General features: G+C 30.8%; 1 protein-coding gene across 1 annotated transcript in view; it reads right to left on the minus strand.

Annotated features, from left to right (window-relative positions):
- Positions 1-6,152: 6,152 nt before the first annotated feature.
- Positions 6,153-19,887, minus strand: part of LOC147068583 (uncharacterized) — a 435,171-nt gene continuing 421,436 nt past the window's right edge. Inside the window, exons 26-33 of the mRNA XM_085953004.1 lie at positions 18,691-18,889; positions 17,286-17,423; positions 16,400-16,483; positions 16,045-16,189; positions 15,668-15,740; positions 10,793-10,897; positions 9,594-9,672; positions 6,153-9,402 (exon numbers count right to left, since the gene is read on the minus strand). Coding sequence (XP_085809130.1) covers positions 9,386-9,402; positions 9,594-9,672; positions 10,793-10,897; positions 15,668-15,740; positions 16,045-16,189; positions 16,400-16,483; positions 17,286-17,423; positions 18,691-18,889 — 840 coding nt within the window. The 3' untranslated portion in view covers positions 6,153-9,385. The remainder of the gene's footprint in view (positions 9,403-9,593; positions 9,673-10,792; positions 10,898-15,667; positions 15,741-16,044; positions 16,190-16,399; positions 16,484-17,285; positions 17,424-18,690; positions 18,890-19,887) is intronic.

The following is a 19,887-nucleotide window of genomic DNA, read 5'->3' on the forward strand; positions in this document are numbered from 1 at the left end:
AAATTCCATTGAGTTTTTGTTTTATCATTCCTAGGAACACTTTAAAACCACCACCTAAACCAACACCATTCTCAGCAATCAAAATCGTAAATACCATTTACAATTATTTTTAAATGATATATCATAATTTTACACGGTTTGGTAAGTCTTATAATTTTCCATAAATTGAGTGCTTACCTCTATCTGTGTTTTTTTTTAATGTTCCTCTTAAAGTAATCTTGTTTTGGGTAACATGGATCGAATTCTATTTCATATGCAAACCATTCATGTATTCTTCTTTATGCAGTCTTTCTACACTATAAATACTAAGTTCATACTCAAAATGTTGCTTACAGTTAGTGTAACCTTAGTATTGTAAGAAACGGTGCGATCTTTTGTAAATAGTGTTTTGAAAGTGAACAATAGTGACTCTTTTATAAAAAGACTGAAACATTTGGTATTTAGTAATCATCGTAATATCACTCGATCGACAATATTATATTGATTGTGAAACTGGAAACTGAAATCAGGAAGGCTTTAGTTGTAAGGCCATTAAAATACAAAATGATAAGGTACAAATCGTTTTTTTAGGAGAGTTTATTGCCTTTGTTTTATGTTTCAACGCTTTGTCAATATTTAAAATGCGCCCGTACGGTAAGCGCTGTTATTTAGTTGTGCCAAGTTAATACGCTATCAATGTTGGAGTTTTTTTTAAGTTTTAATATTGATGTAAGAAATATAAAGAAAGATTCTATACGTTGTTTATTCTTTCTAATCGAGAATATAAATTTAATACGCCTACATTATTTTGTAAGCTTAATCGGTTTCCCTTAAACTCGTCGAAGAAAAATAATTTTTGGACTGTTCATTCACAATATTTATTTGTTGTGATTATCTTATAATATTTATGGTTTTAATTGGAGAATTTGTATGTTCTGTGTATTGTCTCATTTTATTAAGGAGGTTTGTTTTTGTATATATAACCCCGGCCTGTGTATAAAATAAATATGCTATCTTAGACGGATACATTAAAGAATATATAAAAAAAATTGTTTCATTCACTCCCTTCATCTCCCTGACACAGTGATTCCACGGTACCCTGTGGCTCCGAAAGATTTTCCTGGGGCTCTGCTAGAATTTGGAAAAGTTCACATGAAAGGTACATCTTCAAACCTTTTTGCTAATATGGTAAAAGTAAGCATGTGACCTACATATTTTAAGAAATAGAGTGTTGGAAAGTTACGTTTATTTACGTTTAGATATTACATCATACAGTAACTCCAGATTATTCATGCACAATATGGTGTGGGTGTAGAACGATATATAGCTCTTTGGAAAATTTGAACTGATTTTAGAATATCATATAAAGATTCCTGCAAACAAACGAAAATCACAGATTTTTGTAATAAATCTTCTTTCTTTTCTTTCGACCATGTCCGATCCTAATAGGATCATAATGGGTCTCCACAGAGTAGAGGTTTGTATTAACAGATTTTTGTTTTTTACGATAAATGGATGTCAGCCACTTGCTCAACCTATTAGGTCCATACCCTGACAGACACAAATTGAAAAATAATATGTGTTCTTGCCAGACCCAGGATTCGAACCTGGGACCCACGGCGTGATAGTCCAACGCTTAAGCCGCGCGACCACCATGGGTGTTAAATAATGAGTATTAAACATGTTAAAATAATTGTCTGCTTTAAAAATGTGTAATATGCTGTATTTTAAAAAGAAAATCTATACTTCGGATTATTCGTGCCGCCTCTCCCCACCATTATCCCTGATAAATTCTACTTGGTAATAGAATTTTTCAAAGAGCTATACCATGGAACTTAAACTGAGGCCTTCAAATTATTGCAATACTGAATGTAAATATCAAAACCGGTATTTCCTATTGAATACCGCAGCATTAATACCGGTATTCGTAAAATAATTGAAAAAAAACAGAAGTATCTACCAATAAGTATAGTATATGTAAAAATCTCTTAAAAATATTAATATGTTATAGCATGTGTCATTACTGGTCACACAAGGATGATGAATGGCGGCGGAAGTAAACCAGATATCCCGTAATTTGATAAAAAAAATTACAGTCCTGTTAAACCTTTTATGTTAATTAAGTCAATACCGAATATATCGGTATTGTCTGATTTTTAAAACCGGTATTTCGGTATCAAAAAATATCGAAATACCGGTATTGCAATCCCTAGTTCAGATGTATTATAAACTGTTATAGTATATTTTTTTAATAATTTGTATTAGCCTACTTATTATTTACTAACTACTGACAGTGACATACCGTGCATTGCTTAGGATAAGACATTATAAGAGAGGGTGGCAGATTAAAAGAAGAAATACGAATAATACAACTTTATGATTCTTCAAGAAAATGATCTGTAGCGCCAATATCCTGATACAGGTAAATTTAAAGATTTTTTATGCTTATATCTGTGATTTAAATAAGATTTGAGACTAAAATAATATTGAGCAGCCTTTTAAATGTACTATGATAATTTGTAAATTATAAGTCACTGCCTATGCTTAACATGGCTATTTGTGATTTATCACTCTGGACCTTAATGTAATATGTCAGCTACGTAGGGTTCCGCAAGATTTAAAAAAAAAGTCTCAAGGGTTCCGCCAAACAAAAAAGGTTGGGAATCAATCACCGCCCTAATATCGCCTATTATCATTATGTTCTATCTATGGTATAATAATCAATAACAAAACAATTCTTTTTTCAAATTGTTTTATTTCCTTTATGAACATGACACATTATTTTCATTCAACATATAATTTTAAATAAACAAATTGATGCTGTAAAATTCTTAAATACGTAACACATTTTCTAAAACAATAAATTTATATATAATTTTCTTCACTAAAATATATAACTAGAATAATATTATAATCGTTGAGTTTTCCATTTCCTTAAATCAAAAATAATTAAATTGCCAGTTTTCAGAAGCTTACTAAACTTATGTTGTCATTGAATTCGTTATCACGAATAAAAAATAACTGGTATATTGATATTCACAAATAAATAATACATAATATGCATACATTTAATTATTACAGTATTTATACACAGTATAATAGGGGGCTACAGAGTTACAATACAAATGCGTCTTCCTAAATTGTCAGAAGCACCAAATGATTTACGTCAATAATAAATATCGTTTGGTAGTTGGAAAGTCTTCCTTCCTGCTATAAAAACAATCAATATTAAGAAAGACAACATTGTAAGGTATCTTGAACAATAAAATAAATACAAGGACTCTTATCATTCTCCATTAGACTCTGAAAGTTGAGTATGAGACTCAAACTTAGATTAGTTATAGTTTTCACCTTCGCTATCAAACTTAATGACTATGACTTGAGTATTGCTAATCACAGGATATGTGGGAATCATTAAATTCTAGAATAGAGCTACAAATGAATGTTACATTTTGAAGGCTATAAATTCAGCTGGAGTCAAATCATAAAGTACCTAATTAATATTAATAATATAAGAAGTCCCGAGTAATATGGTATAATAATACCACTTCTTTCATGTACCTTATCACCCTGTTTACGCGTGCATGAATTTATTGCTGACAGTACGTATTATCGCGGCCACGACAAAAAAATGCACGTGTAAATTGCAAGATGGCTTGCAAATTGCAGAATTTTCACGCGACAATTGGATTGAGTAATATCTGCGCCTGCGCAGTAGAACGATACCTGCCGGTAAAAAAACGAACTACACCGTACAGAGACTCACTTTGAGGTTAATCGATTTTCACGACCTGTCAAATACTACAATAAAATGACAACATCGCGTCTCGCTTACTCTTGAAGAACGAGATTGGTGAGACAGTCAGCACTTTTACGTGTAAATGGTTATTATCGCGATAGGTTAAAATACGCACTATTGGTGTAAGTAAATCCATGCATGCGTACAGGCGCTATAATATAGAGCTACAGGAATTATTAATTACGCAGTAATAAATCAAACATAAATTGTGCAATGGATTTTTTGACAGTTAATTGGTAGATAAAATAATTGTTCGAAGTAAATTCATTAATTGAACTAATGGATATTAGAGCTTTTAAAGCATTTTTTTGTAAATTCTATATTTTTTTGTCTATTGTGTGTAATTAACGAAAAAGTTTAAAAACCATTATTGATGAATTTTGATGTATTTAAATTTAGGCAATAAGTAATATTGTATATTATAATCTTTAGCTCAGACTTTTATGTATTGAATCTTCTGAATGGTAGTAAATTGCAATACAGAATAAATACATGAATAAAAACTGATAAATATCATTTTATGTAGGTAGTCATCTACATTATTCATTACATACTAAACATTTTATGAAATTAATATGATCACATCGTTAGAATTGCCACAAGAAACATTTATGTCATCACATCACAATATATTTACAGGTAAACAAATATTATTGCTAATGTAAATTAAGAATAATAATAGAACTATCATAATTTATGGTGAATATCTAAACATTTCTTTTATGAAGATTTATCCATATTAAATACGGCAACTTTTAGTTGAAGATAACTAATTCTCATTTGCAATTTTAGCCATATTCATAAAGGTGGATATCCAAACTAGAGTGCTCTTTTCAACATTATATTTATTAATTTAACATGTAATTTTTTCAACTTATTTATCAACGGCACCACCTATCGAACTATGGAGATTATTCGTGCGTGTACAATGTACATTATACCTAACATAACATAGTATTATGTATGTAATTACATAATTGAGTGACCAATCACAGATTCTTATTTTGCTGGCTAAGTAATATTTTTACATTGATATTTCAATCAATACGTGTAGGTATTAGTATTCACGGCACGGGTTCATGGGTGTAGTATATTATGGCTATTTACTTTGAGTTGAGATTGAGTTAGATTATATTCTTTGTGTATTGTGTTGCTCATGTTAGAACGTCACAGTGAATGATCTTATGTATCCCTACTTGCTCAGGATCTGAGCATTCTTCAGTATGTGTTTAGTGTGATCCTTCATAACCACTCTCTCTTAACACTTCCAGTTTATGAGAATTATCTAGAACAGTGATCCTCAATTCTTGCACGACTAATTCTCTTGTATGAATACCAGGTAACATATTCATTATCCTGAAAATCAACAAAAAAAGTATCTGATTGAATATCTTTCTAATTCTTTTTGAAGATGTTATTTGATGTTAAGTTTCGATCTTTTATGTGTTAAAAAAGTTCAGGGACCACTGGTTTAGAATAGTCTAGACTCATCATAACAATAATATTGTGGGTTAGGTAGTACCGTTTATACCAAGTAAGCTAATTATTTTTTTTTATATTTATGTCTAACATTTAAGATTCTAAATAGGTAAATACTACTGCATTTTCGTACCTATCATATTATAGATATTATTTATCTTTTTTTGACGAGTTATGAGTACAAAAACTCTCAATAAAACCTACAAATGGGTAGGTTCTGAGAGATATTATATTATAGTAATTAGTAGACGTAAGGTGATAGTCACTGCAAGAGATCACAGATGGTGTACATGCCATTTGGAAATATATAAAATTAGGTAGGTATATAAAACACCAAAGAGTATCTATAGTTTATTATTAGCTAGCTTGCTTAAACTCATTTTTTGAGAATTACTTTTAATTCGTTTAGCTCTATTGTTCATCAATCATACACAAAATAATAGTGACGCATTTATATAATTAATTCAATAGATAATCTTATTCTAATGTTTCAAAGGAGAAAGCTACTAGGGACATTTGGTAACGGAACTACGAAACATATAACTACATAAATTAAAAAATAAATTACTTTAGAGAGTGAAAAAGAAATCATCTTTAAATGATGTGTTTATATAATGGGCGTATCTAAAAACAATAATATACTTAAATAAAAATACATTTTTAATTCAATGATAATAAAATTTTTAAAACTATTATAAAAATGTTTGTTCATTGAGTTATTGTTACTTGAGGTGTCTATTTCCAAAATCTATTTTACTCTAAAAAAATTTATAAGGCATCTAGCCTCTCTGTTAATATTTTTGTTTGCAATAATGTTTATTAATATTTTTTTGTCATATTATTATTTTACTAAATTTAATATCTATATGATAATTGATTTTTTTTATCCAAAGAATAATTCACATTTTATTCAGATTTAAAATTATAACATTCTTTATTGAACATACCACAATTCAGAAATACCTCAGAAACATAGCAGTTAAAAAATATTTCAAACATTTATATTTCTGAGGTATTTCATAATAGGTATGTACATTCAATAAAGATAAAATTCTTAAATCTTCTGAATTATTTTATTTGTTGAATAATAAAAAACGTTTATTAAAATTATTAGTAAATGCAAGTATAAATTTGGAGATATCCTGATGCCGCCTAGGAATCAAGATTCCTATTTTTGGTGACATTCAAACACCACTTTAGTTAGCCAATATTAATGAAATATGATAAATGCTTCAGTCACATGACTATTAGTTAATTTCGTTGTAATAAGGAAAGGTGCATGTGGCTAAATTGGTAAAACACATTGACCGGAATCCGATGGATGCAGGTTCGAGTCCCACCTGCCACCTTATTTTATTCAAGATTATTTATTTTTAGTTGAATCATCTTATGATGCATCAGAATATAGATTATATTCTGTCTTATGATGCTAATTATACTAATTTCTTCAGCATTTTTTATCAAACGTAATTGTATTTAATTACATGTCTCCTAATTCTGTCACTAGATGTCTCTAATCACTGTTAACCTCCATCATAAATGATAATATTATATTGTATTCTACTGTCTTTTTAAATCATCGATAAATACATTATGATATTATGTCTACATTATAATAATATATACAGTGATAAGTATCTTTGACATTTGCGATAAAAACATGTTTTATATGGATACCTTATTACAATGGTCATATAGTACCTATGTATTAAAATAACACTAACAATATTATACTTAATACATAAAAGGGAAGGCATATTAATATGTTAGGATGCATTCTGGTTTTCATTGAAAAATATTTCAAGTCTTACCGAATACTATCTACAAACATAGAAAATAAAGAGTACTATCTTAGTGTAACGACGATTGTCTGAGAAATTTAGAAACATAATACCTAAAAAATATCGCCAATACATTATTATATTTTATGCTTATCTAAAGGTATAGCATATTTATCTGATGAAGGTGCATCCCCACCCCGGCTGACCGTTCGTGCAGGCCAGTTTCCCATTTGAATTTTGCGACTGGGCATTATACCTCGCAGAGTGTGAGTGATCCTTCGTGAGATAATCATACTATAAGAATGCTAATTTTATTGTAAGTGCAAATTTAATAATATCATTGGTTAAACATTATGAGTGCTTTTTTTATTAAAATTAAAAAAAAAGCATTTTACGAAATAAAGTACAAAGATTTACCAAAAATCTTTTTTATCTTTCTGGCATATAAGAGAAGACAATAAAATAAAGCCTATTTATAATAAATTCAGTATTCAGTTCCATGTTTGAAAATTATTTTTGTTTGATTTTTTTTGCCGCCGCTAAGGATATAAACATATTATTAATACATAATAATAATTCGTCCATATCTTTAATAATGACTTTATTTTCGCCTACAGTGGTGTAGTTGCAGAATAACTATTTCTGAAATCAGAATAATGCAACTGGATCAAATCCATTTGTTGTTTTTCAACGCGTGCTTAGGATTCAAAGCATGGACTCAGTGGATTGAGCAAATCGGGTAACAGCCATTTCCCGTGAAGAAAGTTTGATAACATAACCTCCGCTTTATGGATTACCATATTCACCGCATTGGGATGACAATAGTTATATACTTTACTTATATTTTTTTTATTTTTTCTAGTGGAAAAATATCAACTATATAAATTGAGTTAAGTAGATAGTAAAGTTATATAATATTTTATAAAGCAACATTGAGTCAACACAGTTCTAAAACTTATTATTAATCTTATAAATAAATTAACAATAGCACTATATTGTGACATACAGGGATTTTTTTAAAAATTAGGTATAGTTTTTACATTGAAAAGGATTCATTTTGTTATTCGCCTATATTAAGTATCACAGAAGGGTTTTATAATAATAATATTAGGTTATCGACTCCTCAATAGATGTCGTTAATGAACTATATTTAGAAAACATAACAGACTCCAAATTTGCAAGATTCTTTTTAGGTTTTAAATTTCCATATACAGATTAATAATAAGTATTTTTATATTGGTGTGCGTGTTTAAAGAACGTTTGAGTAACTATTAGTGGACACGGGCAGTGATTTATTTGACATGTAATTATGAGCTAACACAGATGGCACATTTTTTGATCCAATATTATTTTGAGTAATATGGTAGTACCTACTCGCAACTAATGCACTTCGCAAGTTGAATTTCAAGAACACAAGGCATGCTGGTATGTGTAATATATATTTTTTTTTACACAATGATGTCGTGGCTTGTGACAAGGTTATTGATCATGCATGAATAAAGACAATAGGGTATATCTCCTTTATTGAACTTTAACTGCGATTAACTGATCGTCATATACATAGTAATACCGGGACTTGAATGTTAATAATTTTACAGGTAATATTAGCTGTCATTTGTTACAAAATGTTTTATTTATTAAAAAATATTTTAAAAATGATCATAAAAATAATGAAAATAAATGGGTTGAAATGTGATATTCCTATTGTAACACTCCCACATTTTATAGCATCGACGATGACCGAGCACTTAGCGCGTCGGCTTATAATGTCGCAGGTCTAGGCTGTGAACCCCAGATCTTAAAAATTCACATTTGTTTCCAAAGAGTATGTAGTTCTTTAGCCAGATGGCCAGAAGATAAAACAAAAATTTTGAAGGTTTCATCATCAGAGATCCGAGGGTTGACACGGAAGAAGAAGGTCACCTACACGGTATTCTAATTAATTGAAGGATGCTTTTGATCTCTCAATACCTTCAACTATTTGAATTGAGGAATGCAGGAATCTTTTATAATTTTCCATGTTGGTCAGAATATAAAATAGTATATTTACATTATTAAATAAGTCACCTGTATAGGTGATACAAAAAGCCAGCAGTAGGTACAGTTCTGTTGACAGTCAAGTTATCAAAAAGTTTATTTGACTCGGCATACATATTGAATTATTTGGTTTCAGGAAAGGTATACGAATAACAAAATGCTTTTTGAAATGTCTCAGAAAGCTCAGGCAAATGTGAACAAGAGTAGAAAGGGTCTAACATTGAATTATGTATATTGAAAGACACTTAGCGTGTATTGCTCAAAAGTTTGAGGGCGGCACTAAGACTTATTTTAAATCAATCTTCATCATCTAGTCCACCATATGCTCTGAAAAACAAAAGTACAGAAAATTAGGACGACATAATTTTTAATATTCCTTTTATTATTATTTTCTACTAATAAAAATAACCTGTGCTATTTTTTAGGCACTGACATCTCTTGCCAAGAATTCTAAAATACAATATAAATATTAATACAATCATTTTGATAATATTTTAACTATCAATTAATTATTATACCTTGGTCTTCTCCTGCAGTATGCTCTTCATCTGATGAATCATATTTTGTTTCAATTAACGAACTCTGCTTTGACAGCGACTGAAAAGCAATGTAAAAATTTTAAATATGAAGTGGGTAGGGGGCCAAAATTTAAAAATCCTAGACTGAAGACAGACATTCTAGTATAATAGTAGGTACGTAAAGATTTTTTTTTTTATGAAGGTGATTTTAATAAATTCAAATGAGAAATAATAATTTATATTTAGTCTACACGTGTGGTCTGTAAAAAATGATTCATTACCGTTTTAACTCTTAAGCGGAGCTGTAATTATTATTGTGCGCTTCTACAGGGTGAAGGTATATTCACAAACTCTTTTCACGAGAAACTGTTTTTCATGTTATTGTTGCCAAACACACATTGAAAAACAACATGTGATTTTTATTATGCACAAAATTGAGCCCAGCACTCGTGCATTACTCCACTGAGAAATAAAAAATCTATGCAAATGATTAGTTTGTTGTATGAGGAATATTATGTAGGGAGCTAATTTAATCTATTGGTACACCTTAGCATACAAAATCACAATATTAAATTGGGCACGTTTTGCAGAATAGGTGAAAGACATCTTGGGAAAAGTTGCAAAATCACCCTTATTGAAATATAACCAGAATTCATTTTAATTATTTACATACTTTTACAAAAATATTTGCCGTACTAAAGACAACGGCATTAGCAAAACATGTTAATAATAATGTATTGTAGTATTAATACTATCAACCGAAGGTACTTGATGGAATTTGAATTTAAATTCTAATGGATTTAAGTTTTGTACTATTCCATCATTTGAGTAATTCATTCCTCATTCATTCATCCATTGATCCATTCAATCACTCATTCATTTGAGTAATTGAGTAACTCAAATGGAATAGTACAAAATTTAAATCTATTAGAATGAATAAGAAAATATAGATATTAATGCAAATTTAACCTTATTACAATATAGATACAGTACAGTTCATTTTTAACCATAGATACATCTTTATGTATCTATGGATTTAGACAGACGAGTTTGTATGAGCAAACTCATTTACCCTTTGATTTTTCGCATGGGACATTCAGTTATAAATCAATAATTTTGTAGTACATAATTATAATGTAATAAGGAAACAATAATTTATTGTTACTTCAGTTTTAATTTATTTATTGCAAAGTTATTACTTTATTGGAACGGCGTCGAGGTGGTGAAATTTTATTCCACAAGGCTTCCAGCTGATCAAAGTGTTGAGACTGAGCGAGAGCTGCTTGCTCTGGACCCAAACCACTCTGAAAAAAGAAAATATTGTGATTATTGAGATGTGGAAAAAATACAAATTTGTGTCAAAGGATAAAAAACATTCTCGGCATGCTTTTCACCTTTATGTATTTTGAAGCCATGAAACTTCATGATCTAAAATCTAAAAATGGCTTTCTATGAGTGTGTGTTATGGTGTGCCCTAATAGTTGAGTGCGTAAAGCGCTGGCCTTTATTCGGAGGCCCCGAGTTTGATTCTCGGTGAGATCACAATATATTAATGTGACTTTCTCAAAGTGATTGTGATTCTCTCTCTTCTATGCATTACTAAATACACTTTTGTTTCACTACACTACTGTCATTGAGCCTCATGGCCTGTTCTAGTGTTGAACAGAATATATATATTATGTATGTATGTATATATCAGTGGCGAAGACTCCATACTAGGCGATTATTTGAAGCCTGCCTTCTTAAGAAAAATATTTTTTAATTACATATTGACTTATTTATATAATCACTTGATTATATTATTATATTCTATAAAATAATTTATTTTGCCAACGAGAGATGCCCTATGTGTAGGAATGTATTAGACAGAAAATTACAATACAATCTGCAAAGGTTTAAAAAAATATACCACAGCGCGCGCCATCTGTCTTGACGTAAATAAAGGTCGGATTATGTTTCAAATAATTCTCAATTTTTTTCATATGGACTTTACGTCACGTAGCCCCGCCCAGTCTATCGAATTGTATGAACTAAGGTAAGCTCCGATCGCAGAGCCTAAAACCGAAAAAGAAACATCTGTATTGTGTTTAATAAGTATAATTTTTTTGAAAAAATACGTAATTTAAACTGATTGCTTAATTTTATGTCGTCAGTGTGTTTTTGAAGTTTCATTAAGGTGATGTCTCTAGGTAAAGTTGTTATCGAAAAATAGCTAGAAAAGTTTATTAATCGGTAAATATATATTCAAAAGTAATGAGAAAAATAAAATAAAAAATTAAGATGTATCGTGGAGTTCTATATACCAAAAATACGTGTCAAATTCGGTACATTTCTATCGGGTGGTAAGAATGAATGACATAAGATTTATTATCAAAATTACGATAAAAATGTACGTAAATCTATTACCTAGGGAAACGCTAAACGTTAATTGGAATTTATTATATCCTTATATCTTTTTTTTCAAACTTAAAAAACATCGATTTAGAGGTTAGAAAGCATGCAATTAAAATCGAAACATCTCGGTTCAGACTTAATTTATCGCAAAAAACGATTAGCGTTTCTATTAAAAATATTATTTAATAATTTTTAGGCTAGTTATTTAAATTTAATCTTGTATTTTTGTATATGAACGAATCGATTGTAAATAAAATGAATATTTGACAAGACTTTATCGACATATGCTGCTAACGCGGAAATAAATCGAACTATTTTTGAAACAGTACTTGCATAGATTAAAAAATACATACACACACACATACATTGAAAATAAAGGTTCGCCAGGTACGAAGACAAAAACTGTGTTAATTCTGCTGTCAATAATTTTTGTTTGCGATATTGGAGCATAATATGTCAATGGACTACATATATCAACCTCCACTTTCTGAAATAGTGTTGTGTAATTATTTCAGATATTTATTACTGTTTTGACGTACCTACCTTTTATAAAGCGATTTTAAAATAAATATAGTTTCATAATAATATAAAGAAAGCATACGAGCGAAAATGCCTAAGATACTTCTGACACACATCAAATTTAATCTTTGTCTAGTAACTGTACAATTTATCCATATTTATGTTAAGTGTTTAAAATGTTATAAGTAAAAAAAAAATCGTCTATTCACGTGGTAGTCGCGAAAATTATGAACAATATACAATGTTAAAAATAATAAGAATTGTTAAAATTTCTAGTCACAATATTATTCAAAGACAAATTAACCCGATCAAAACAGCCTCGACAAACTTCCACTTCACTAACTTTTGTTCTATATGTTTATCCTGGATACAGCGGCAAACACATTTTGAAAATAGCCGATATACTGGATTATTTGTTAGTTTGGGTTAGTTTAAGTTAGATTAGGTAATCCTAACAAATAATCCAGTATATAGGCTATTTTCAAAATGTCTTTGCCGCTGTATCCAGGATAACCGACTTGTACCCTAATTTTAATTACATACATACTATTGTACTATATTTGGGCCATCAAACGTTCATTCCTGTCTACGGCCTTAAAATTATTATCTACGTGCCTATATAACTGTATGCCGTCCTGTCAAAAAGTGGAGGTTGATAATTTAGTATGTAGAAAATAGAAGTTATTATTAGTCTCCATAAAATATAGGGTAAACAATTCAGTGAATGAACACATAAGAGGTGAATTTGAAAATAAATTAAATTAAAAACGATTAAATGAACTAAGAAAATTATAACAATAGGTAGGTACAATAAATTGTGTATAACCGTGGTATTACTAATTTTATGCCGTGATGCTTTGATAGTTGAACTTTTCATAATATTTGGATCACTATTTAGTTGCTCATTTATCTGCTACATCATAAAGTCGTAAATATTGTTTTTTTATGAAGCAATCATAAATACAAAAAATTAAGATCTACTTTTCAATCATAGTAGATACCTAGGAATATGGTATAGGTGTTGATAATTTTTAATTATTTATTCGAGATCTTCAGGGAATTACAAAAGTCCACACCTAGAAACCACTGGGCCAATAAGGTTTCTTTTTATATCTCCAAATCCATTTCACTTACACATTTATAGGTAAAATAAATAAAACTATCTTTTATTTTATCTTGCACTGTTCTTTAAAATCGACATTAGATTTTTTCAAAGAAATAACGTTCTGTCTTTTTCTTAGAATATTATGTAATCAGTGGTGCACTTACTTCAAATTCTAATTTTTTTTCTTACGTTTTACAATTTTTTTTTTAATTTGTCACTTATTTTGTCCTTGGGTTTGCTTATCAAGATTTGTTCGCATGTTTATTTACGTTTTTTCTTACCTCCAACTTCTTTTTTATTCAATTCGTTGCGTGTCTTACTTTATTCTTATCTCAGATATAGTTAGTTAGTTAATACAAACCGTCCACTCTGTGGAGGCCCATATGAACCCATTAGGATCGGACATGGTTGAAACGAAATGAATTGGGATGTCTATATAATATCGACATTGTCATAATTATAACTACAGTCGAACTCGGTTATTACAATTTCGGACATAGCGAGATCTCGGATGTAATGAGGAAACAGTCGTTGACATTTGGTATATGATTTTCTCCGTACATTTTTATTCACTGTTATAACGAGATACTTATCGGATATACCGAGCTAAAATACTGGTAATGTGTTGATCGTTTAAAGACATTTCGACCCTAAGCAATAAAATCCGATCGGACAGGATGCCGCCGGGGACAGATTACGTTTATGACACTAGTTAAGTGTCTAATTGTTGTTTTCGCCGACAATAAAAATACCTATTCTCTGATATAACGAGTACCGCTTATAACGAGCACATTCAGCCGGTCCAACCTTCCTAGTAATAACCAAGTACAACTGTATATTCCTTATTTTGTTTAATAATAATTCGAATGGCATTTGTTTTGCTATTCATTTCATATCATTCTTTTATTCCACCTCTAGTAGAAATTCGATGTAATTGTCAATTGTACAAGATTAAACTCAATCTTATAAACATTTGTACTTAAATGTTCATTTACTACTATAAATGAATTTTACTGTAGAAAAATATTTATATTAATTCGTATTGACAACGTAAAAAAATCTGGTTCATTGACTGGACAGGATACCCTTGTATTGCCACTGTAAAAAAAACTACGGTAAACAAAATGTAAAAATCATAAACACTTTAAATCAAATCAAATAGATATGTTAGAATTGTAAATATTTTATGGGGAAAATATTAATTGTAAATATTTTTACATAGGTAAGTAAATATATAATAAATTTAAATGCATTTTTATCAAGCTTATGATTTTTAATATCTGGCGACACACAATATTTTATTTTATATTTTATCGCCATCTGGTTGCGATCGACGAAAGTTTTTAGTAACACATTTTTAGAAATTCATGGTAGATGCCTGTAGATGCCTTTAGATGGCGTTGAAGTCACATTTGATCGTAAATTGAGGCAAAGAATTCGCCTTAAATTAGTGTGTTGTGTGTACCTATTCAAGGTAGTAATATCGTATTATCTTCTTATTTAAGTATACCTGATAAGTGTGTTCTTTTTATGAGATCTCCACAGCCTACCTCTTTCCAAAAGTCACCCTTCGCCACTGGTATATAATGATATATATAAAATAATAAATGAAACAATTTTAAGTTTCAAAACCGGTATGTGTACTTTATTAAATTTGTTTTTAACTTATATGTTCTGCTTGTACAAGAGTATTTGCGGTGCATCTTAAAATCACTGTCTAAAATGTTGCAGTCCAAGTGAGTAGTTGAGATGCAATTGCCACTGCTTTTGCATGTTGAGTTTGAATAAAGTTTATGTCTGTAATTAATTTCCGTTTAAAATGTCCAACGAAAGAACTTGGATTCACCAAGCCAGAGAGTTTTTGATGCAAAGCTCTCTAGTCGGTGGAGTGTTGAGAGACCCAAGTTGCGACGGTGGAGGATAGAAATGGGGACGATTACTGGAAGAAATCAAGGCCACCTTGGGCTGTTGTACCACAAATGATGATGATTCAAATATTATTAAATTTAAATGTCAATATAAATTTTAATGATGTATGATTGATATAATTATGTACCTGTGATCCAAGCTCTTTGCTCTTCTCTTGCTGTATTTTAGATATTTCCTCCATCGAAGCAGACACAGAAAATCTGAAAAAAAGTTAAATGTCATCATAAACGTATGAATATTTTTTTATATATTATTTAAACGCTAAAGTATGGACATTAGTAGAATAGCATGAATTGAGATTGCGCTACTTTGGTTACATCTCAAGAATTTCAAAAATGATTATATCATGTTTTTTTTACTCTTGTTAATCAATTGATAACTTAAAAACAATATAACTAATAAAATGAACATTTTCCTAGAAACCATTTTAGAAATGAGTTTCTTGAATAAATTATATTTAATATTGTAATAGACATAGTATTATTAGATATTTTTAAGCTGTACCTTCTCTTTAGTCTTTCATCGACTTGTGCCATCATCGCCGATGAAGTGAGGTGTCCATATTTCTTCTGCCATGTATAAGTATCCAGAGAGACTTCCTTCTTTAACAACCGCTTCATTGGACGCTTTGGTGCGAGTGGGCGTAAGTCTATAAGAAATATAAAATATACATATTTTTATTTTGTCATTTCCCTATAATAATAATTCCTATTGAATCGATTATGATAAAAATATAAAGAATTACATGATTTTTCTGTTTTCTTTTTAAAAGATTTTTGTGATAGCAGATAGATGTCACTGTAAAGTGATTAAATTATATCGTAATAATCTAAAATAAAATATCATTTTATGAGTTTACCATCAACTTCTTTGGGTGCAGAGTATGTTGGCATTTTCACATAAACAGCAGGCGTATTATGAAGGCAGATTATAGGTAGACATCCTGGAATTCAATCATAGAAAAACATTTGTCATTTGTGTAGACTCTAAATAAATTCAGTAAGAAAATTATTATACAAATCTAAAACATCTCAACTCAGTATTCGGTCGGTCCATTGCAACATGTGCTTTGGTATTTTAAAGAAGAATTTATTTTAAAAACATAAAATCTATGTTTAGTTTCCGGGAGCATATAAAGAGAATTGAGATACCAGATTAGCCCCCCTCATATAAAATATAATGAATTATATGTGTGGAGTTCGGTTTGGATCATCAATGTGGGTTTCGATTTGGTGGATGACGAGGTCGTCATAAGGAGAGATGAGAAGTCAAGATTTGGTCGTTGCTCCGATGGATGGAGGAGCGAGTTTTATTTGCGGCGTAACAGTCATGTTACAGTAGTTATGTTACGATACTTATGATAATGTCCTGAGGTCCGAATCTCGTTACAATGAGATGTTGTGCTGGACGATACGGAGATTGAGATTCTAACAGACCGGGTTATATTCGAGTGACATTTTCGATGAATTGTTATTCGCTATTTATACAATCAAAATAATATTCTTTTTAGTGAAATAATCGAGTGAGCTATTATCTGGCGTTTGCATCAATGGATGACTGACTAAGTGAAATACGGATATTATATATTATTGCTATAATTTGACACTATGGAAAATAGATATTTAATTTGTAATTCTATATCTCTATATACTTATACCTATACATACCTACATGTTAGAAAATAAGCAATTATTTAAAAGTATTTATAATTAATCACACTGCGTTTATAAACGTTCTGGACTAACCTCGATCCATGAGATGTATCGCTATCCTAGAACATTCAGTCGCCATCTCAAATCTTAAGAGCGGTGCATGAAGCTGAAGAGAAGTCAGAGCCAAACCTCTTTTCGTTTCCCAAACGATCAACGTTTTATCTTCAGCCCCTGAAAAGGAAATCTTGTTTGTAACACACGTGAAGGATAAATAAATTGCGCGCTTAAACAATTCAATTCACATCCCACATCATAAAAGAAAAGGAAACAATTTAGATTAAAAATACGATTATATCAGAATTTCAAATATCCTGTGTAACGGTTGATTTTTTTTCTATCATGCGAAATAAACACCTAAGAACCTATATTAATTTCCTGTTGTAAAATGAGAATTTTAAAATCTAATTCATGCTTCATTATATTGGGGAAATGAATTTTCTGTTCGATTTATCGTTTGAATTAAATGTGGAAATAGGAAATATTGAAGATAAAGTAGGTACCTAATAAATGATTTACTTACTCAAATATATGTAATGTTTTAAATATATAATTTTATCAAATATGTTAAATAAATCCTTTTCTTCATAATATGTAAATTGGAATGGAAAGCTCATTGTCAGCGGATCAGATCAGATTTTGATTTGTTTGCAAATCAATAAAACTTTCTTTACCCATTCATCATTTGAAGTAACGTCTCGTAAGGTTAGGCAGGTGATCCATTGCATAGGGGTGGCATATTATAAATGGCAACGAATGAAGGAACCAATACCACTCACAACTTTTGAGAGCAGTGACGGCTTTTCATGAAGCAGACGAAAGTATCAATATCTCAGTTTACAAAATAATCGAATAATAATAGATCCTGTAACTAACAAATTTTCAGATAATTTGAAGCAAAAAATTTATACTTAAAGACGGCACTTTGCCTAGGAACTTTACTGATAATTTTAGGTAAATTCTAAGAATTTTAAGAATGAAGAACATTTTGACTTAGGTATTTATAGTAACGCCCACGGTGGCCGCGCGACTTAAGCGTTGGACTATAACGCCGTGGGTCCCAGGTTCCAATCCTGGGTCTGGCAAGTACAAATATTGTTTTTCAATTTTTGTGTGAGTCAGGGTATGGACCTAATAGGTTGAGCAAGTGGCTGACATCCATTTCTCGTAAAAAAAATCTGTCAATACAAACCTCTACTCTGTGGAGGCCATATGATCCTATTAGGATCGGACATGGTCGAAAGAAGAAAGAATTTATAGTGACCGACACGTGAGCGAACTGAATGTAGTTTAAAAACACAGATACCGGGCTGACAACATAATTATGCTATTTACCTATTTATGCATCTTTATTGTACGTGAAAGTGCGGGAGGATGTTTAGATTGCATAAATTGGTCGCGATGACAAGTCTGCCGCTATATATTTTTATTATTAGCATACCTGAGACAGCGATGGTCCCGTCTCCAGAAACTCTAATGCATGTGACCTTCCCCAAGTGTCCCGAGAGGAGGTGGACGTCGGAACCGGTGTTGATGTCCCACACTATTAAGTTGCAGTCCCAAGATCCGGACACCACTTGGGTTTTATTTTGTACCGACACAGCTACGCATGTCACTATATCTGAGTGACCGACGAGAACCTAAAAATAAATAAATATAATATTATGCCACCATCATCAGCTGCTATGGTTTATCCACTACCGGATGAAGATCTTTTCAAGTTTCTCCAATTCTTCCTATTGTATGGCACTTTATTATTTCTACAACCCTAGCGTCCTAACGGCAATTTTTTGACCGTTTGGTACCCACATAATGACTAAATTTGGTCAGTGATTATCTCGTTATCGACCAATACGCCTGGAACATTGGCATTTCATTTTTTTGTTGATCACATCACATACTCAACAGTAATGTTATAGGTACCTATTTAAAGCAGTTCTATACCCCGGTCCATGGGCCCCTCATCCTGAATCGGGCTCCTAGTCTAGAATCTTTGGCGGGCCCCCCTATCTATCGCTAGGGTTAATGGCATTGTGACGATCTATCTACAGTTGTGTATTCCAAAAAATAGTGGTGTGAATTGAGTTGTCGAATATCGACAAACAATAATCAAAAATTGCATCGTACAACAAGGTCATCTACATATTTCTTAGTTTTTTAAATGTTTGAAGTTAAATAGCGCCGCAGTCGACATTTTTTAGTGTTTGTGCAATTTTGTGATGTGTGTTTATCTCATTTGGCTGGTCAATCCGCCACGCCGGGCCCCCAGACTAGAGCCCTATCAGCCCCCCCCCCCCTTTGGTTGCTCATATTATCAACAATTTTATGATTTTTTTAAAGTAGAAGTGGTAAGTGAATGACTAATAAACATTAATATAATATCAGCAAGCATACTTTCTGACATAAAAAATATAAATATTAAAGTGGACATGTTCTGCAAAATGGGTTAAAGACATATGTCGAAAACCAGTTTCATTGTAATGTAGGTGTAGCTCAATTTTAACTAAAATTTTACAATAGCATATTGTAGACAGATGAAGACGCGTTAGCAAAATATGATAACATTGCTGTAAATACACGAACACAGATTTGTGGTGTCTAGGACGATTCAGCGCAGGGACAACTGGGCTCCACGCAA

This window comes from Rhyacophila brunnea, unplaced genomic scaffold (genome assembly GCF_057557595.1).
Source record: "Rhyacophila brunnea isolate RB1 unplaced genomic scaffold, BYU_Rbru_1.0 scaffold_3, whole genome shotgun sequence".
In the NCBI taxonomy this organism is placed as follows: domain Eukaryota; kingdom Metazoa; phylum Arthropoda; class Insecta; order Trichoptera; family Rhyacophilidae; genus Rhyacophila; species Rhyacophila brunnea.